This window comes from Pieris napi, chromosome 7 (assembly GCF_905475465.1).
Source record: "Pieris napi chromosome 7, ilPieNapi1.2, whole genome shotgun sequence".
NCBI lineage: Eukaryota > Metazoa > Arthropoda > Insecta > Lepidoptera > Pieridae > Pieris > Pieris napi.
The window spans coordinates 11,207,099-11,229,644 of NC_062240.1; the positions used below are offsets into that span (position 1 = coordinate 11,207,099).

A 22,546-nucleotide genomic window follows, 5' to 3' on the forward strand; every position below is an offset into this window, starting at 1 on the left:
TTTTACATTTACTGCCAATTCTCAAATCAAGGGCGTAGAAATGAAGAGAAGAACTGGCAATAATCTCTCCGCCACTCTTTTTAATCGCCAAGTTTTTTTTAAACAATGTTTGTAAGGATCCATTACACCATGTTCCACATGACATCTTAAGTAATTAATAGTTAATAAATGATAATTAAATAAATTAAAAACAACTTTTGTCTTTTCTTGCAAGAGGCATAGTGAAATAGGAGCACGCACTTATATTCTCGTGGACTTAACTTACAAGCTATCTATTTGACAATTTTAGTAAACATGAATTACAAAAAATTTAAATCCAATAAAACCTATATAAAATAAAATAAAAATACTAGTAATGTTTGCTTATCGTTTAGCAAAAAAGAGAAAAATATTAAATGCTTAGTTGCTTACCTACCTACTGATATATTTGAAAATTGTGTTTAAGATAATCTAGAATATACATAGAAATACAGAATTTCGGGAAATATGTACTAGTAAACTTACTTGAAAAACCTTTCGTATTCAATGTAAATAATTTAAACAGTCACCATTCGATACGAATACGGATTTACGTTGAAATGTGTTATTTTGTTGGAAACGTTGAGAAATCTTCGTTTGTTGTTTCAATATTAAAGTCCTTTGCCTGTCTTCTTTGATGTCCTACGCCGAACGCTCTGTTATAATAAATATTTTATTTGCTCGCCGATTTCCTTTTGTTTACCCAATTTAATATTGGTTTCTCCTTATTTGTATACAGGTCAAGATGAGTTTAAGATCCGAAGATTGAAGAAAATCCTACCTCCTCATGCTCAAGCTCTCCCCAATAAAACATTCCTTAAACCTTCCACATCTAAGTCAAACTGAAAGAAACATTCCAGAATTACTAATCAAAATTAAGGTTCTGTTCGTAAGAGTGACTGTAAGTGATAAAGCCTGGAAAGATAAAGGCGCGCGGTAACCTCTTCGGAGGGCGCGAGAGGCTGGCGCGATGCGGTCTCCCCAGGGATGTACGTAATATATCCCGCAGACGAAGTAGTGTCCCTGACATACAGCTCGCCCTCGGCGCCTCGGCCCAGGCCGCGGCCAACGCTAGACATTATAGTTGACCTGCCGCCGCACGCGCCGAGTGAAGCGCAAGCACCTACCCCGCCCCCCGCCCCGACCCGCGCTCTCTCTGTCCCCAAAACGGCGCCCCCGGAGCTAGCGCCTGGCGCGCCGGCCTCGCCGACGCCCTCTACTGAGCGGCCGGCTAAGCCGCGCGACCGCACCAAAAAGCTGTTTAAGAAACTAGGCCGCCATGAGGACAATGAATTTGGCAAAATAATCAGAACCCCAGCCCCGGATGAATTCGAGTTTCCCGCGCCCCTACCAACCCCCGCTTTCTCCAGGAAAAACATATTCGACCGCGATTTTGATGCACTGTTTGAAGTTGCGAGTACGCCGGAATTCTGTGCAAATATAAGGGTAACGACGCCGGAGCCTGATCGTCGGTCTGATGTGTCTGCACCTCATTTCCCGTCTCCCTCAGCCTCCTCCCTTAGTCTGCTACCTCCCCGTCCGCAGTCAGAGCCAACGGCGAATTCAACTATGGCACAAACATCTCCACATTCTACACCTCCAGCGCAACGATCGTCATTTGAAGGTTTTTAAGAAAGCGTGTGGATTTGGAACTAATTAAAGTGTGTTTAATGTCATTGAGCATGAACTTTTGCAGACTTAACAAAATGCCCGACTCTAACACATATGTTTTCTTAACTATTAATTACAAAACTTATACGTTCATTGTTGTTTAAATATTGTTTTTTTACAGGAAGTAGTCCAAAGCCGAAGAAAGTCAGCTTTTTTCGAAAATTCAGCCGGTCGAGGGAGACGCCGTCGACATCTGCCAAGATGCAGCAGCCGTCGATAGAGATGGCTCTGCGAGAACTGACACACCCATCACATAATGAGCAACTAAAGAATCAACAACAAGTTACATTCAAATTAGTCAAAACAGGTAAGGATGAACTATTCGACTGATATTCTTAATGCGAACTCAATTCAAAAGTTAAAAATATTATAAAGTGTTTCGGTGGGGGTTGTTGGAGGGATGTAATACTTTGTTCGAGCCTAATTGACGACTCATTGGTCTAGTGGTTAGTACCCCTGACTGCGAATCCATGGGTCCCGGGTTCGAACCCCGGCTGAGGCGAACATCGATGTGATGAGCATTTGGTGTTGTTCTTAGGTCTTGGGTGTTTAAATATGTATTTATATGTATATCTATCTATAATATGTATGTATATCCGTTGCCTAGTACCCATAACACAAGCTTCACCAGCTTAGCATGGAACTAGGTCAATTGGTGTGAATTGTCTTTAAAAAAAAAAAATTGTCAACTGTCTTTAATCGTTTCAAACAAGAGCTTATAACTAATATAGCATTAAGGGTGGGGTTGCAATGCTGAACTAACTGTAAAAACTCTAACTTGACTTATTTATGGGTTCTTAAAACTAAGCCATACATATGTTACCTATTACGTATATATGTGTGTTGTTCATTCTCGGAAACGTTATATTATTATTTATGAATGTATGAAAAACTAAAGGACTCCTATAATATTACCAATTATTAACAATTAATGGCATGCCCATTTAAATTGTTAACTAAAATATATATGTAACTGGAGCGGCGATAAGGTTGCTTTTTGACTGGTTAACTATTAAGTATAATTTTAGTGCAATGAAACGTCTGCTTCGCGTTGAATCTACTTTATTACTAAATATTAAAATTACAAAAATAATATGATTGAACATATCCGCCCACCAAAGGACCTTTAATGTCCTTTCAAAAGATTACATGCAAACCCTTAATATATACTTTAACAATTTGGCACTTAAGCTTCATTAATTGGGAGATAGCAAAGATTAGATACAGATCGTTTAACAATATTATTTCCATTTTTAACGCTATAAACTCTAGTTACACCATCTGATCCTGGATGTTTTTCAGTAATTCGTCCAAGGATCCATTTTCCAGGTGGTAAATTTTGTTGTTTTATCAGTACGATATCACCAATTTTAAATTCTTCTATTCTTTTTAACCATTTTGGCCGTTGTTGTAGATTGGTCACGTATTCATTTTGCCAACGACACCAAAAATCGTTTAATAGCTTTTGTGTATATTGCCAACGGGCTAAATGCGAAATTTTGATATCGTTCAAATTTGGATGCGGCACAACTATTGGGGCTTCACCAATTAGAAAGTGTCCAGGTGTTAGTGGATCAAGAGTATCATCTGCTTGGCTTATATGGCAGAGTGGCCGTGAGTTAAAACAGGCTTCGATTTCACATAATACAGTGGACAACTCTTCGAAGGTAAGGTTGTTATTAAGAATTCGTTTAAAGGTGGGAACTGACCAACGTTACGAGGTGTAATGTAAAGGTGGGAACTGACCAACGTTACGAGGTGTAATGTAACATGTAATGTAATGTTACACAGCGAGCATTCGTGCAGTCAGTACGTCGTGTTACGTCGTGTTTCCCCGTTACACGACGTACTGACTGCACGAATGTTCGCTGTGTAACATTACATTACATGTTACATTACACCTCGTAACGTTGGTCAGTTCCCACCTTAACATGTTATGTAATGTTACACAGCGAGCATTCGTGCAGTCAGTACGTCGTGTTACGGGGAAACACGACGTAACACGACGTACTGACTGCACGAATGCTCGCTGTGTAACATTACATTACATGTTACATTACACCTCGTAACGTTGGTCAGTTCCCACCTTTAAATGATACTTCATTGACTTAACTCCAGCCTCCCAGAGTCCTCCGAAGTTTGGTGAGTATGCAGGAATGAAGTGCCACTGAGTGCCATCATTTGCTAAGCTGTCTATGATTTCTTGGTCAAATTGCAATTTTGCTTCTTCCCATGCTTTACATAACTCTTTGTTTGCTCCTACGAAGTTTTTTCCCTGATCACTCCAAAGATGTGCGCATTTGCCTCTTCTTGATGTAAATCGTCTATATGCAGCTATGAATGAATTTGACGTCATGTCACCGACTAGTTCTAAGTGAATTGCTTTAGTAGACATACAGACAAAAATCGCAGCGTAGGCTTTGTTTGATTTGATACCTCTTCCTTTGTTCATCAAAATTTGAATTGGACCAGCGAAATCTACACCTGCATTGATAAATGGTCGAGAAGGTGTAGTACGAACGGAAGGTAAATCACCCATTAATTGAGTTTTTACCCTTGCACTTTCCTTAGCGCAAATTAGACATCGATGGATATGCTTCTTTGTCATGTCTTTTGCACGCAATACCCAATATTTAGAGCGTAAATAACAAAGCATTAGCTGAATACCTCCATGTAATGTTGTTTTATGAGCGTCGGCGATAATAAGTGAGACAAGAGTGTTGTTGTTTCCAATGATTATAGGATGTTTAGTATTTGTTTCTAAACTTGATTTTGCTAATCTTCCGCCCACCCTGAGCACTCCATTATTATCTAAAAATGGATTAAGCGTCTTCAATTTACTGTTCTTTTTAATATTGTTCTTTTTCTTTAACGAATCTATTTCAGTTTCGAATTCTTCATTTTGCACTATTTTGATACATGTTAGTAATGCTTCTTCTATATCTTTTGTTGTGATTGTCTTATTTTTATTATCCTTTTTAAACTTGATAAACTTTTTACAATAAGCTATGGTTCTTAATAGTTCATTTAAGGTAGTAAATCTTTCAAATTTTTCAGAAAATCTTTTTTCTTCTTTAATGTTTGTCAATATGAGAGTTTTAATTCTTTCCTTTTTCTTTTCTAGATCTGTTGTAAATATGTTCTTGTCTGTTAAGATGATTTCTCCTTTTTGTAACCAAGTAGGTCCTTTCCACCAAAGGTTGCAGTGTTTCAAATCGGAGATGAACATACCTCTAGATGCAATATCTGCTGGATTTTCTTGTGACTGGACATGATGCCATTGTTCTTTTTTGTGATTTGTTAAAATTTCTACTACACGATTGGCCACAAATGGCTTCCATTTCGTGGGTTCGCCAGACAACCAAGCTATGACTATAGATGAATCTGTCCATGCGAAAACTCTTTCCATCGGTATTCTCATGGCCTGTGCTACTTGGTTCAATAATCGGGATAAAAGCAAAGCTCCAGAAAGTTCTAATTTTGGCAACGAAATTGTCTTGAGGGGAGCCACTCTGGTTCTGGCTGCAATTAATGCTGTTCTATATGAACCGTCCGTTTTCTTGACTAGGCAATACACCACGGCGGCGTAAGCTAAAATAGAAGCATCACAATAACCATGAATTTGAATTGTATCCATGTTGGAGCATGAAGTACTTAACCATCGATCGATAGAAATGTTATTCACATTCATAAGATCTCGGCGAATCTTCAACCATTCTTCTTTCAGAAAAATGTTAAGATCCTCATCCCAATCAAACTTCTCAAGCCATAGTTTTTGAATTAATATTTTAGCTTGAACAATACTAGGTTCGATCCAACCTAAAGGGTCGAACAACTTTTGTATATCTGAGAGGATATTCCGCTTCGTGATTATGTTTGCTTCATCGACTTCAGGTAAGTAAACTGATTTTTTATGTAAATCTTTTTCAGGTACTTCTTCAATATGATTTAATGTTTTATATTCGTTTATTACTTTCAGATATTCGTCTTTTAGTTCTGGATTTCTACTAAATCTTCTTTCAAGCTGCATTAATCTCTTAATTGCTGTTTCCTTTGTATTTCCTTCAGATGACAATGGTGCTTCAGTGTTAAAGGGTAATCTAACTATATATCTTCCTTCGTTATTCCTAGCATGAGTTTCTTTATAAATTTCTTCACATCTCAATTCTTCTTTAGTTAAATTACGTTTTGTGTCTGTATCTATCTCCCAAATAGTTTTAATTAAATCATTAAAACTTGCATCAGTTGTGATATTCATTGCCATTATGGCTTTATGCTTTGGTTTCATGTTGATGTTTATTCCACCCATCACAATCCATCCCAGGCTGGTTTTCTGTGCGCATATTGTGCCTGATGGACCCTTGATTAATCCTTGTTTAAGAATTGCTGTATACTCTTGCACGCCTAATAGCAAATCCAATGCTCCGGAATCCATAAAATTTGGATCTGCTAGATTCAATTTCTCAAAGTGACGCAGTTCCTGTTGCAAATATTCTGATGAAGGTATGTTAAACTTTAATGGCTGTGACATCACGTAGGCGTGTATTGGTAGCTCAAAGTTAGGTTCCCAGCGTGACAATAAATCAAAATTGACTTCTTGTTTGATGTTTACCTTCATATTATCCATACCCGTGACGACCAAATTTACAGGTTTGCGTTGCAATTTTAGTGCTTGAGTTGCCTTTTGAGTGATAAAGCATGACTGCGACCCCGAATCTATTAGCGCCCTAAGTACAGTTGTGTGCCCATAGTTTCCCTTAATAACCACAATTGCGGTTGCCAATAGATTGATATGTTCTGTAACATTATGTAAAGCTGTCATTGTAGCAAGAGTCTTCTCCTCTTCCTGAGGTAATGTCATCGGTTGCTTGAGTTCTAAAGGTGCCGACGCATTTGCTTTAGTTGACTGATGAAGAAGAGAATGATGACGAGCCTTGCATATTCGACATGAAAGAGGTAAATAACATCTAAATGCCGAATGCCCTGGAGCCAAGCAGTTGAAGCAGAGTTTGTTGTGTTGTGCATAGTGACTTCTTTCTGCAGGTGACATTTTTGAGAATGTTTTACAACGACATAAGCTATGATTTTCCTTACACATAATACATGTCTTCTCTATAGACATGTGGAAAACACGTTCTCTTAACGGCTTGAGAGTTGGTTTAAAAGGTGGATTTAACAATTCTAACGTTCTAAATTTTCCTTCTAAAAACTTCTGTAATGCAAACCAGGTAGATAATTCTTCTTGACTCATATCATACGAAAATTGTTCCCATTCTTTGTGAGTATCTGGATCCAACCTTTGAACTACTAAAAATACAATTATAGGGTCCCATGACTCTGTGGATACCTTAAGATTTTGTAAGCTGTTTAAAACTTCATTTGTTGTATCTAATATTCCTTTTAATTGTAAAGCCGATTGTGACATAATTTTCTTTTGTGAAATTAATCGTTTAAATAATGAATTAATTATCATACGTTTATTCCCATATCTAAGTTTTAAAGTCTCCCAAGCAGATAAGTAATTCGACTCGGTGATTTGGATGTGTTTTAATAAGGATGCTGCTTCACCTGTTATGCTGCATTTCAAATAATGTAGTCGTTGAACATTAGACAGTGACGTGTTATCATGTACCAGTGCAACAAAAATATCTTTGTAAGAAGGCCATTCTTCGTAATTACCCGAAAAAGTAGGTAATTCAATGCGCGGGAGTCGAACCTGTGATTGTACGTTGTGTTCGACTGCAGTGGAGCCGTTCCCCTGATTACAGGATTGTTGTCCTCTTTGAATTTCAAGACCTTCTAACATATCCTTGATGTCAGACACCATACATAAATATAAATCCTCGATCAAATAGTAATCCTCATTGACAAAATATGGTAAAATTGACTTTTGTTCACGCGGTGTAATTTTTATTAAATCTAAATGTGCACTTTTATAAGTCTTCCAGTAACTTTCTATACGCTCCATCCGTGTTTTAAGATAACCTTTCGTAAGTCTAGCCTTTGCACATTTTTTAATATTTATTTGAGTCTTTTTTAATAGTTCATTATTATTTTCAAGTACACTTAATAATTGTTCCACATTTGCCATTATTTGATTACTTTCAAGTCACTTGCACGTTCTATTTCAATATTATTTAAAAGTTATAAGTCTAAAAATTGCACAAAATAGTTGCTAAACGAGTTCCTTATCGCAATGGAATGCGTAGTCTATTGTTCCTTGGATGCACCTCAGTAGACACAATATCCGGCGAGATTGCGACCATATGGAGCGGCGATAAGGTTGCTTTTTGACTGGTTAACTATTAAGTATAATTTTAGTGCAATGAAACGTCTGCTTCGCGTTGAATCTACTTTATTACTAAATATTAAAATTACAAACATAATATTATGATTGAACAGTAACTTAAATTTTATCCTTAGACATAAGGCATCGCGGACTTTTTTTGTGGAAATTTATGTCTCTGTACTTTATGGTCATTAGTTGCCGTAGCTCACGCGATATAAGAATTTTTATTTACATCTAATTTTTTTGGAATTAAATCGTAGGATTAAATTTAAATCAAAGATTTTTCAAAACGGCCTATTCAATGCAAACAAACAATCAAATCTTTCCTCTTCGCCAAATAAAAGCAGGAAGAACAAAATTTAAGACCTCTTACATATTGTTATGTAATACTAACGTTTAGTAATATTATCACATGTCGTGATTTAGGTCTAGTCCATTTGTTGGTGAAATCTCGTTTGTGCAATGCAATTTAGAGCCCACCGCATTCGTGGCCTGTACGGGATTATGTACCGCAGAGTAATACTACAGGTATTCTATTTATTTTTGATCTAGTGCTTATACAAGTCTGTTGTAATGTATTGTTTGCGTTAAAAGGAAGTATGGTGCAGAATTTTGACAAATATAATTATAACAACTAATGTCAAAGATTCTGTTTTTATTCCAAATTCAAATTTTAATTTTTCTAAATATTAAAGCACAATAAACGTTACTATATCTGATGGTAAACTAAAGAAGTAATAAAATATAATGTATCGCTTATTAATTTATAATTAAAACTATCTTTGCAGTCAAATGTACAGCTACTTGAGTACATTAAATTTATATAAAACCTTCGAAAAAAAGGACAAAATGTCTGCCTTCAAAATAAATATATAAGTATGGTTACTGATAGTAAACTAAAGAAGTAATAAAATATAATGTATCGCTTATTAATTTATAATTAAAACTATCTTTGCAGTCAAATGTACAGCTACTTGAGTACATTAAATTTATATAAAACCTTCGAAAAAAAGGACAAAATGTCTGCCTTCAAAATAAATATATAAGTATGTTTACTGATAGTAAACTAAAGAAGTAATAAAATATAATGTATCGCTTATTAATTTATAATTAAAACTATCTTTGCAGTCAAATGTACAGCTACTTGAGTACATTAAATTTATATAAAACCTTCGAAAAAAAGGACAAAATGTCTGCCTTCAAAATAAATATATAAGTATGGTTACTGATAGTAAACTAAAGAAGTAATAAAATATAATGTATCGCTTATTAATTTATAATTAAAACTATCTTTGCAGTCAAATGTACAGCTACTTGAGCACATTAAATTTATATAAAACCTTCGAAAAAAAGGACAAAATGTCTGCCTTCAAAATAAATATATAAGTATGTTTACTGATAGTAAACTAAAGAAGTAATAAAATATAATGTATCGCTTATTAATTTATAATTAAAACTATCTTTGCAGTCAAATGTACAGCTACTTGAGTACATTAAATTTATATAAAACCTTCGAATAAAAGGACAAAATGTCTGCCTTCAAAATAAATATATAAGTATGTTTACAGCAATAGATTCATAATGTCCCTTATATATTAATGGACATCTGCGATCCTAATATTTACTCCTTCTGTCTTAGAATCCCCAGAGATGTCAACGTTATAAATTGTGATTGACAAAGAATGATTACTCGACTGCTCTAACTTTCGCTCCGTTCGTGATGCTTGTTCAAAGGTTATTTTTATTTTTAGCTTCAAAGATTTATAAACATCGTTATAAAAATAATTTACACTCTCATGTTTAGGTTTATAAATCTGATTTAAAATATTGGAATTTTATTGTAATTGTATAAAAATACTGTTAAAAGTTTAAGCATTTATCGCCTAACAAGATATGGATATAACATACCTTGATTAAGTTTGTTCTGTTAAAGAAATGTAAAAAAAGACGTAAACTAAATTTTATTCCAAGTAGGTGATAACACGTTTATTTAAAATATACTATGATTTAAGTTCCTTGACTTAATATTATGCTCAATATTGCAATATTATTAAAAATTGATGTTTACAAAGCATTATTCACAAACTTACAGTTAAGATAAAAAGCAAGCAGTTAAAATAAATAGCAATTCTATTTTTAAAATTAAATTTACGTGTTTTGATTATCGAAGAAATAAATTTAAAAAATTAACATTATAATTTGTATTAATTTTCGACCCTTAATATTTTAATAACAATTAAATTCCTAACATATCTTCCTTTTTCCCTCCCTCTAAGTCTCGTAAATCTAAAGTTTTAGATTTGTGTAAATATGAACAAGACTTAAAATTCGTTTGCCAAAGAAGTTTCACTTCTGACATGTGTACTTTGTACGCACTTTTTATTTATTTACTGAGGGCAAAAATGTTTGAAAATCCTAACAAAAATAATCATACATGTACTGTATTAATTTGAATGTGAAGAATGTTCACAGAAGCGAAATATAATAATATCCTGTTCGGCTCCGCATTAGGCGTGAGATTGAATGATTTATTTCACTGAGTGGAAATTCACAAGTGAGCGTCGTTAGCAAGATTTCAATGTGCACTGAAACGATTCGCTCATGAAAAAGATACTCCAGTTATATATAAGAGGAAAGAAAACGTATCTTTATAGTTTTAAAAACCATAAATAAAAGAAAGAAAAGCTTTTTGAAGTGAATCTTCTTTAGGCGCACGACGGTAAATTTTATATATTTTTAAAATTAAAATTTCGTAAAGAGAATTTATGAAATATTAGTATTTTATATTTTATGCAAAATAATTTATTGAAATCTCAAATGACGAATTGTAAATTAAAATGCCACGTGTTTTTATTAAAATATTAAGCGTCGAAAATAAATACAAATTATAAATTTATATTTAATTTTTTTAATTTATTTCTATCCAAGAAATAAATTTAAAAAATTAATTTTAATGACAATTAAATTCATTACATTCCATAAATCTTTCTTTTCCCTCCCTCTAAGTCTCGGAAATCTAAAGTTTTAGATTTGTATAAATATGAAGAAGACTTAATAATTAATTTGCCAAAGAAGTTTCACTTGTGACACGTGTAGTACGCACGCACTTTTCTTTCTATCTCTTTATTATAATCTTGTAAGAGAAAAAAATAGTATTTATTTGTACAATGTGTTGCAGACAATGTGACTTGTAATTTTAGTTCAACTTCGTTTTTAGCTAAAGCTGTAAAGGACGAATTGAGACAACGTCGCTTAAGGTCAGTTACCTTAAATAAGGTGGACAAAAATACTATTAATATCGCTTCTGCGATAAGCATATTATAGAAAACCTATTATAATGCGTAAAATTAACACTTTGGTTATTCACGTCTCACGACAACAAAGCAAGCGAATTTTCATAAATTATAATGACTACATCATTAATAACAGATTAAAACGCGATTAAATTTATAAAATCCATTTTATTATTCGCATCGCAATAGTGGTCTTGTAATCATACATTGTTGTCATGTCATGGCTACATTTACATCTCAATTAATTAATAATTATTTAAATTTTGGCGAAACCCAGACACGTCAAAATATAACTCGATTTTCAATTATCCTACTATTATCTATTTTGAAATGGAACATTGTATTCCCGAAGGCGGTCATTGCCAATTTGATTTCATTATACCGACATAAATCTGACGTAACCTACAACCTATTTCAATTTAAAACTATGAAGTTGTATGGATCGCGAATTAAAATTATTCTAATAACTTCTTGGTCATTCACATTTTAAACTGTAGAGTAAATATTAAAAGGATATTTAATAGTCACTTAGAGCAGGTCAATGTATCCAATTTTTTCACATACACACTTATTTGAGAATTTACTTATGTTTGGCGTTACTGTCAGCTGCCATTGTCATATGACAACAACGTCAAAGTCAAATCAGTTCAACCCGTTAGTATTAGTAGTCTATTAGTAGTTCTAGTTTATTTGATTTTCCAATATTGCTAGAATAATAAATTAAGTACTATTCAATGGTGGGTAATAATTATAATTGATAAACCTTGACTAAATAACAGCGTAATATGATTTAAAAAGTTTATAGAACGCTTGTTTAATTCGCATTAAAGGCATACATATTCGTAGATATTTTTTTGAAGTTATACTTCTTTAGGCGCGTTATGAAAAATTGATGAGAGTGAGATTTTACGATGCGCGCGCACCGCGACACAAAATTAACAGAATGAAGTTAGTGGCGCATGGTGGCACGCACAACATGCTTTGAGTTTCTACATTTAAAACACGTGTTTTCATTTTGTTTTTATTAAACATTTGCGAATTTAATATGTGCGTCTGAATTATAATTAAAAGTGATTTAAATTGATTATTTAAATCAATACTTATTAATATTAGAAAATAATAATAAATATAAAATTAATAAATATTATTTATTTAATTTTTCAAATGTAAACTGAACTTTATTGACTATAAATTCCAGTCTTTGATTATTTAATTGTAATAAATTATTTGCATGCAATCAAAAACTATTTTTAATAATGCCAAAGAAGTATAACTTCTTACGCGCGTACATAATTACACGCACCCTTTTTTTTTGTTTCTCTTTATAATATAGTACTTACGGAGTGTATATAATAAGTAGTTCCCGATCATATAATTAATAATTACATGAACACACACGACACATACTCATTACTTTGGACGACATTTACATCAAAGTATGTTTCTGTTGTTTATTAATCTGTCAATTAATATATGTAAATGTGCTGCGGGTTAAGGGTTAATCTCTATTTGAGGATTTCACACGCAATGTGGTTAGAAATTTTAGTCAAAATGTTCCCGTTTGTAACATGACATCACAAGTCCATTCTCTATTTGGTTTCACATCAATTTCAAACCGAAGATATGAACTATTTGTACAGACTAATTCATCAAAGAGCTCAAACCACAGGGGTTAGAAACTTGAGTGTTTTACAATTGTTGTATTGTGATGTGAAAGCTTAATTAAACACTATATTATTTCTCTTTTTTAATAAATATTATTTTAATCAATGAAAATAAACTTATGCCATAATCTAAACATTGACGAACAAAATAGTTCTATTAGAAATAACTAAAATAAATGTTATCAAACGTTTTTATCGAATATGTAAAGCTTTGTTAAACTTCAATTAACCTAATACCCAAATGGATTGTATTATGCCTACCTAATAGCTTTGAATAATTTATTCAGTCCCTCTCGCAACTTGGTCACATTAACTCGAGTTTTCAAATGCGAAAATGAAGAAGCTTAAAGCCAAAATTAAAGCACTCTTACCTCGTTTGAAGCACACATGTCGCAATCTCTCGGTACACGGGCCGACGTACCTCACTCGTAAAGACGTCCACGTCGCATATAGATTTATTTATTTCATAATTTATGTTCATGTTTGGATCGCGGCGGTGGCTGCCATATACAAATACGTTTCTGCGTACCGTGAGGATACCATACGATTCACGACACGCACCGACTACTTGGATTGGAACACGACGTTCCCATCGATAACAATCTGCCAAATTGGCAATAACGAGAAAATATTACAACAACTGCAAAATACAGATAACGAGGAGCGACTTAATTTCGTTAAACAGATCGCTTTCTTCCGCGGTGATTGCCCCAGCTGCACGTGGGACAATAAAACTGAATACTCCACTGACTTGGCTAGATTAACTTCTGTATATCGGTCGGAGTGCAAAGATCTTTTTATTACGTGCACATGGGATAATAAACCGGTAAACTGTTGCCAGCATTTTCAGCCTATTCAAACTGAGTACGGGCTGTGTTTCTCGATGAATAATATCCAATTTCACGAGCAATTTTCATATTACGTCGCGTCGTCAGACCGACGGCACTTAGGGAGTCTAAGCGTGGCTCTCTCGGAGGATTATGAAGCATTCTTACATGCACGGGAAGACGTGCCGTTTTGGAATATGGAACAAGACAGAAGAATATCTGTTGGCTATGGAATGGAAGCGACTGTATCGTTCTCTATAGTGGATATAATGAATGAGCCCGAAGTAACGTTCACTGTTCCGAATGTGAGACAATGCAGGTTTCCTAGTGAAGTGCCTAGCAATTTCCGAGGTTTCAGATACTACAGTTACTCAGTTTGTATAGTTGAATGCCGTATTCATGAACAGTTGAACCTCTGTGGCTGCACTTCACATTTATCACCGCTTGAATATAAAGACAAGTATTGTGACTTAGAAGGATTGCAGTGTTTGATACGATACAATGATAGGTTGAAAAGATTGCGGGTTCCTAACGTGAATGAAACAGGCTTGCAATGCGATTGTTTGCCGTCGTGTACCGAGCCGGATTATAATATTATTGCCAAGAAATTAATTTCATCGCATAAACCTGGCGGAGCGATTTCTTTTATTCTTGGTAATCGGCCGTACGAGAGAGTAACCAGACAATTAGCCCACACAACTTTAGACTTAGTGGTCGCGGTCGGCAATTGTTTTGGCCTTGGTTTTGGAGGTTCCATCTTATCTATAGTAGAATTTATGTATTATATTTGTTTTAAGCAATGGAAGTATACAAATGTTGATAAGTAATTTTTTAATGTAAAAGTTTTTATTTAATTCATAGATTATCTTTGTACTTGAAACCTAACAGCAATAAAGGTAGGTCTCTAAGTTCAAATACGACACGAATATATTTTTAAGATATTTACCCATAAACTTAAGGGTTATATTTTGTTTAGTCGAAGGTTTTTGCGCACTTTGGCAGAGCCGGTTATGATTTGTATTTATGTATTTAGTTCGCTTAGCACACATTTATATATTTATAAAGCTATTGCTTATTTAGATATGTATTTATTTATACAGTTGATTTTACTCTTAAAACGAAACATGTGAGGTATGTATCGCATACGTACCTTAGGTTTGCTATAGAGTTTAAGATACCAAATTACTAATAAAAAAACAATAAATACTATTTTTATTTTCTTCCTTTAGGTAAAATTAAAATTACAAAATGTTATACCTAAATATAATTACATTTAAATAATGGTAGTGCTTCATAAAGATCTAGACTTTTTATTTTAAAATCGTGAACTGACTGCAGATTTGTAATTGAATTTCATGTTACAATATTGCAAATTGTAGATAAACCTTGCCTCAATTAAACTCGTTAAAACCCGCTTCCAAACGGACCTGGGAACAGAAAACGTAACATAATTATATTTGAGACTTGAACGCGGAATTTTTCCTTTAATTGATTTTCCCGTTCATTTTCATTTTAACGTTTTATGAATTATATTTTGAAAATAACCTGTGATTTTAATAGACTTTACAAACGTCAAGGTAGAAAAGTAGACTTATGCTTTACAATGCTTTCATTCAGTTATTTTTAATTGCTTATAATCGTTAAAGCAATCAAGCAATAAATTGTCATAAATGTTATGGTTCGATTATAATTAATTACTTTAAACATACACTATTTACATTACTGTTTATTTTTATTAGTAATAATAACAATCAAGTTTACATTATTTACCAATTTTTTAACCTACAAGTAATAATAAAAAAATTAAACATCAATACAAGTTTAGAAAGTTTAGTCCCTGTGGCAGTGTACCTTTAACGCTGGCAGCATTTGCTCGCTATATTACGATACTTATTCGTTGAGCGAGGAAAGCACCAGCTCTGGGGTCACCGGTACTATCTACCAGGCGTTAAATTAGGCCATTAAATCTTTAATTAAAGTATGCACTTGAACCCCACGACCCAAGAGTCTACTCCAAAGGGAACAAAATCGAAGTTGGACGAAAGACTCTTAGAATATTTGAGCCGTTCATTATTTTCTGCCTGCTCTGCAGCCGCCCCAGCTTATGTTACATTACTTATGTTTTTACGTGTAAATTTTGCCTATTTTTTAACCAAAAGTTCATGTTCTAAAGAAAAATAAAGTTAATAATGTACTCGGATATATTTTGTACGTCTACTATATTTAGTATGGAAAAAACACAAAATCTTGCTGCTCAGCGAAAGTTAAGCTTATTCCTAAAACTAAGTCAGTCTGTGAAATTATATTTTTGTTATGAAGAAAAAAAAGCAGTGATTTAGTTACAAAGGAAAATAATTTCTTTCCATGTGCGCATTTAACATTTGCTCCAACGGTGAAGGAAAACATCGTGAGGAAACCGACATGTCTTAGACCCAAGAAAAGTCGACGTGTGTCAGGCACTGGAGGCTGATCACTTACTTGCCTATTAGATTTAAAAATGATCATAAAATAGATTCAGAAATCTGAGGCCAAGAAGGTTTTATTTTTTATTAAACGTGAACAAGAATTAAAACTGTTTTCATTTAAACCTACTGTATAGTACTTATCATATATAGTTGGCATCTGTCTAAAGTAATACCTATTTTATAGATTAGTCCTGGCCTCATAAAATTTAATTTACCCAAGAATGGAGCGTTTACACCCGGATAATTCAGTCCAAACTAAATGCAATAAAGCTAACGATATCAACCTTTTTACTGCCAAAGGGTATTGAAATATTTCTTAACCTTTTATGTATTTTTCTTGTTGTATTTAACGTCAAATATTTAATATATGTATTCCCTAACATGTTATTTATGAGCAATGTAAATATTTGAGATATGAAAATGTATACATTTATGGGAAGATCAAAATTACAACAACATACTTATTTCGATAAATAAAAAAAATAAAAAAAAAATAATAATAAAAAAAATAATGAAAAAAATTGGTGGCGCTTATTTTTGGTATTTGGATTGATTTTCCTTTGTTGATTATGTTTTTAGAAGTTTTTTGTTCTTGAGACATTAAGGATAACATATTTTAGTTATTTTTTATTTTTATTTTCTATTTGTACGTGTAAAGTACTGTCCGTCGATAATTTATGACTTTTTATTATTATTATTAAGCCTTCATTGCTGACACCCAGTATAATATATATAAACATTTGTTTTCGCGTCATAACCTAACTTAATGTAATATATCAGATGTGCCGGTTTTGGTGATCATCGTGTCTTGTGACACATAGGGCTCTTCCAGCTGCTTCCATTCTTTTCAAATGTTAGCTCTTCTTGTCCAAGTTATGCCTCCTATTCTCCTTATATCGTCTGCCCATCTCTTGCTCGGCCCTAGGAGTATGTTATAAATTGGAAATAAGTCTTTTCAAAGTAATTTAGTACCATTAGACGTAGACACCTACGCTAGTTAGTGGCTACGGCGCTACGGCGTAGCACTAACTTTTACTTCAATAAAGGTCATCCTACATAGAACCTTTTATCCACCGTCTTAACAAAATCCTGGTATTACGTATACGTAGTATTACGGAAGAATTGTTTTTAAATTTATTTTATAATGCTGAATATTATTGTAAGTAGATATGTAACTTCAATTCGACGTGTATTTTTTTAAATATATGTCTGTGGTTTTTTGGTCTAATAGTATTAAACTTTTTTAATTTAATTTAAAATAGAGAACATTAATTGTGCTCCTCGATTCAATTCACGTGGCATTTGCCTGTTTCGATTCGCAGACTATTTACCGATTTTTTTTTTAAATTCTCAATTATTCCTAAAATTAACGCGTTCAACCAAATTATAACTTCAGCTTTATAATATTAGTATAGATAAATTTTACATATATACTTGGTAATAAATGGCGTAAATTACGTTGAAAATAAGCTTCTAGACAACTTTGTGAATAAGAAGTTACGTACATTATACGAAGAACACCGACGTAAGCTTACACGGTAATTAAAATTTTAATACTTAAGCACCCCGGTAAATTTTACAAGAGCTTGCTTCTTTAAAATCTTTATTTTAAATTAAGTTTTCTTCGTAACCTTTGGAAAATGACGTTGACTTAAAACTATGAAAATCTTAATCAATACCAAAATGCGCTTGATTAGATTTAAACCTTTTTCTTTATCACAGTCTGTGCGAAGAGAGAACTAGCATGACAGGTATACGAACTAGTAAAGTATACGAACTAGTAAAGTATACGAACAAGTAAAGTATACGAACTAGTAAAGTATACGAACTAGTAAAGTATACGAACAAGTAAAGTATACGAACTAGTAAAGTATATGAATTAGTAAAGTATACGAACTAGTAAACTGGTCAGTATATTTACTATGTGGTACTTGTAATTTCATTTATTAAATAATTATACACTTTACTTAATGAAGTAACATCGTTTTCAACGTAACATAAAGGGTAACTGCTGTGAATCCAAATCCCACGGCGGTTTTCTTTCTGTCAGTCAGTCAGTCTGTATAATTATTTATTTAGAATGTTAAATAATTAAAGCCCTGATGTTTTGCACGCTTACTAATAAGCTGGTTGACGAAAGGTTTCAACTGTATTGCTCACGTAATTAAAATGCTGAAGAATGGTAACTTTATAATTTAGGTTAAATTTTTCAAGTCAATTAAATTTTGTATACTGTTGGTTTCTTATTTTGCGAGGAGGTAGTGCTTTCGGCCCAATCACGTCCACCACGACCAAGTTGAGGTCCGAGTCTCGCTCACCAAAACACCAAAATTGCTATTCCTCAATTCAAATGTATTCTTAATATGCTTCTGATAATCGAATGAATTATGAGAGTACTTCATAATATTTAACTAAAAAATAATAAAATCAATAAATCAGTGACTGCATTTAATATAAATGCTATTGTGTTAACTACTTATGGACTCTTCATAATTTAGGTTCAATTTTTCAAGTCAATTACATTTTGTATACTGTTGGTTTCTTATTTTGCGAGGAGGTAGTGCTTTCGGCCCAATCACGTCCACCACGACCAAGTTGAGGTCCGAGTCTCGCTCACCAAAACACCAAAATTGCTCTTCCTCAATTCAAATATATTCTTAATATGCTTCTTATAATCGAATGAATTATGAGAGTACTTCAAAATTTAATCAAAAATAATAAAATTAATAAATCAGTGACTGCATTTAATAAAAGTGCTATTGTTTTAACTACTCATGGACTCTTTCTGACACATAATAAAAAAACACATCAGGTTTCAAGTTAAAAATAGTTATTTCGTTCTTTTGAAAGAGGACCTAATTTCGTATCAGACGTTCAATGTCCTCTAGGTAGGAAAGGTTATTATGCAAACCCACGCCTCTGAGTCCCACGAAGCTTTTAACGAGTCATAAGAAGATAGACTGAATACTTTTAATTCTTATAATACCCTTGATGGGGTATTTTCTACCTACACAAAAAGTATTTTATATAATTGGCGTATCTTCCTATTTTTTCATCGAATATTATTTATTAAAATGGACCTTAAAATGGGCGCATATAAAATATTGCGTACCAATTAAATCATGTTTAAATAGTTTGATTTTTTCTTTACTCTCCAGTAACTGAAAGACGATAGTTTTCTATATAGATAAACTATTACCTAATTCTATTTATTGAGCTCCCAGCAACGGCCTTTTGATTCCCAATGGAGTCGTAGGAAAGTCAAAATAAACGTACTTATAATTCTCTTGGGAGTTTCATGTGGCATGAAAGACACGACTAACAGTTGATACTGTTTCAGTTTCCAAACACTGTAATCAGTACGATGTTTTTCGTTCTCCAAAATTGGCGCAGCCTTGCGATTCTGTAACTCACTTTTCGAACTCACACAGCGGTTTTCGTATCAGCGGTCGCTCTCAAATCAGTCGTAAAGCAGTCATTTTATGATTTGGCATTCTGAAAAGGTGGGAGCTTGTAGTTTATTGTTTATCAGAATGCCAAAACCTCGAAAACCGCTGCGTGAGTTCGAAAAGTGAGTTACAGAATCGCAGGGCAGTTTATATTTTGCCTCATTGGCAAAAACTAGTTATGTCTTTTAACAAAAGTTCCGTTTTATGTTATCTTTCTGAATATATTTTTATAACGAAAAGTAGAGTTTTGTGTAGTTGAATGCTAGGTACCCATTTATAATTTTTGTACATTAAGCTCTAAAGTTGCGATGCTTAAGTGCCGAACTTTACAGAAGTTCATTTTCTTCTTTTATATACAAGCCATTGCCCTTAGTATCAAAATATAAGTGGCTTAAAAGGATATTGTAACTAATAAATTTAAATATTTTGTTGTATATTATTAATTGGGTTGTCATAATATAACAACCCAATTAATAATTAAAATAAATATAATTTTAAATATAATTAGTAATAAATAATAATTATTTTATACCAATTAAATATGAAAATATTAAAAAATTATATGTATCATAATCTCATACAAAAAACAGGGTTACATATATTCCGTGACAGAGACAGCACAACACGTATAGTAAAAAAATACGCTAATTATATATTATTAATGAAATACGATTAACATAGTTAAGTTTTTATTTATTTAATAGGTCAAGTATAATAAAATATGACCTACTTGTAACAATGCAGCACGTACAAGTCATAAAAATGTTTATTCAACGTTGGGTCTAATATTTACATAGAAATATTGTGTTTAGAAGTTCTTGCAAATTATTTTAGATATATGACCCAGTTGTTAGACTAGTTAGAGTGGTCAATGATACGACTCTTACTTCTAAGGTACTTCCTGCCTTTTTCAGCAAATAATATTTCTTTTTCTTAATATTATTTTTTATAGTTACAAAGTAACTCGCTCAAAGAATAAAAGTATCGTAATGAAACTCACTTTTCATAGACCGAACAGTTAACGACGTATGTCTGGCATATAAGGCTACTGGCTTACTAACCAAATGTAGATGTATCTATATCGTTTTCCAGAAATGTTTGATCTTCCTTAAACAATAAACATTTAAACAATAAACTCCCTCCTTATCAGAATGCTAAATCGTAAAATGACTGCTTCACGACTGATTTGAGCGAGACCGCCGCTGCGAAAACCGCTGTGTGAGTTCGAAAAATGAGTTACAGAATCGCAAGGCTATAATACCACGGCTTGTAGCGTTATTTGTTTTTATAAACGTGTAGATCGATGCCCCAGTAATAAGCCGGGGAACTCCACTTAGGACTTAAATAAAATATATCCACTTTCTGTTTTCTTCATATTTATTATCACAAAAGTCAAAAATCATTTCATCATATAGGTAACACAATGTACACTTATGAACGTAAAAAAAGAAATGTATATGAAATGCTTCTAGCTTTACATTTAGTGCCAGTTCTCAAATCAAGGGCGTAGAACGGAAGAGAAGAACTGGCAATAAACTCTCCGCCTCTCTTTTTCATCGCCATGTTTTTTTTACACGATGTTTACAAGGAGCTGCAACCATTACACCATGTTCCACATGACATCTTAAGTAATTATTAATAATAAAATAAATCAAAAACAAAGACTTGTCCTCTATCAGCAGGAGGCATGGTGAAATAGGAGCACGCATTTACATTCTCGAGGGAACAACACGCAAACACATAGTCGAAATAACTAACATCTCCGCATACACGAATTCAAGTACGTCCCACCACATAAGCCCGCTAAAGCGTCATAGTCCTTATGTCACTTCTATCGTGAAGTAAATAATTACAATTTCTTTTCTCACTTTTCAGTCGCGGACTTCACAACACAATTGTCACAAGTGTACGAGCGACACGCGTCCGAGCTTCAAGTGCTTATAGCAACTTTTCGTAAAAGGAACAGCGAACTTAAAAAAGAAAGGTAAGTACCATAACTGTGTATATGGAAATCTAATACGTTTTCGTACCGTCATTAAAAGTTAGTAAACTTGTAAATCTTTAGGGGAGATTTTACTGCCATACAATTTCTTTGATCTATGGTAAATTAATATGTCAATTTCATAGCCGTGTTGCACCGTTCTTCAGATACATAGTTATAATCATACCTTAAGAAAATTTTATGGACGTCGATAGCCGTTGTCATGTACGTAATATTTACAAAAAGTACATTTACAAAAGGGAAGAAACATTAAAAATTATTCTATACAATGCAAAAGTGAGTATGCTCATGATGCAGGTGATTTTGCATTATGGGTATTCTAAATACTCCTTATACCATATTCCGCGAAAGCTAACACAATTCAAGGCTTTATTTAAGTCCGGGCTGCGCGATACAAAACTAAGTTTTTGAAGTAAAACTTCTTTAGGCGCGACTTTAGGGAGTAACTCAGATTGTTTTTTTTCTGACGGAAGTAACGCTTAAACTTAGTTTCCGCTATTTAAAATAATACGATAGCGCGTTTTATAAGTCCGTCAGCGCCATCTAGTGGTGCATTATTTGAACTGATTTAAGTCAGTTTTTTGGTTTAGGATAGCATTCATTCGTTTTATTTGATACTGATTCTTGTAATTATGTTATTATTAGTATATTTATATTTAAATTGAAAATCCATACATCCATAGTAACATGTAACCAAATTAAAATTCCACTAAAGAGGGAAGGTTTCCATCCTAGCTTGCTTTTCTTTTGTTATACATAGTTGTAGGCCAGTTTTTTCGCTTAATTTCGTATTTTACCATATTGGAAGAAGTAAATTAATACCAAATTATTTTCTTAAAAATCGGGTTTATCTATATATATATAATGA

At 33.2% G+C, this 22,546-nt stretch overlaps 1 protein-coding gene across 12 annotated transcripts in view; it reads left to right on the forward strand.

Moving 5' to 3' along the window:
- The window catches only part of LOC125051319, a 185,084-nt gene that overhangs the window by 49,153 nt on the left and 113,385 nt on the right, over positions 1–22,546 (forward strand). For 10 of the 12 annotated variants that reach the window (XM_047651545.1, XM_047651547.1, XM_047651550.1 and 7 more), the window contains exons 2-4: positions 758–1,642; positions 1,811–1,996; positions 21,552–21,660. In XM_047651545.1, coding sequence (XP_047507501.1) covers positions 1,006–1,642; positions 1,811–1,996; positions 21,552–21,660 — 932 coding nt within the window. In that variant the 5' untranslated portion in view covers positions 758–1,005. Of the gene's footprint in view, positions 1–757; positions 1,680–1,810; positions 1,997–21,551; positions 21,661–22,546 lie in introns of those variants that run through there. The other 2 variants (XM_047651556.1, XM_047651555.1) reach the window with 2 other exon arrangements.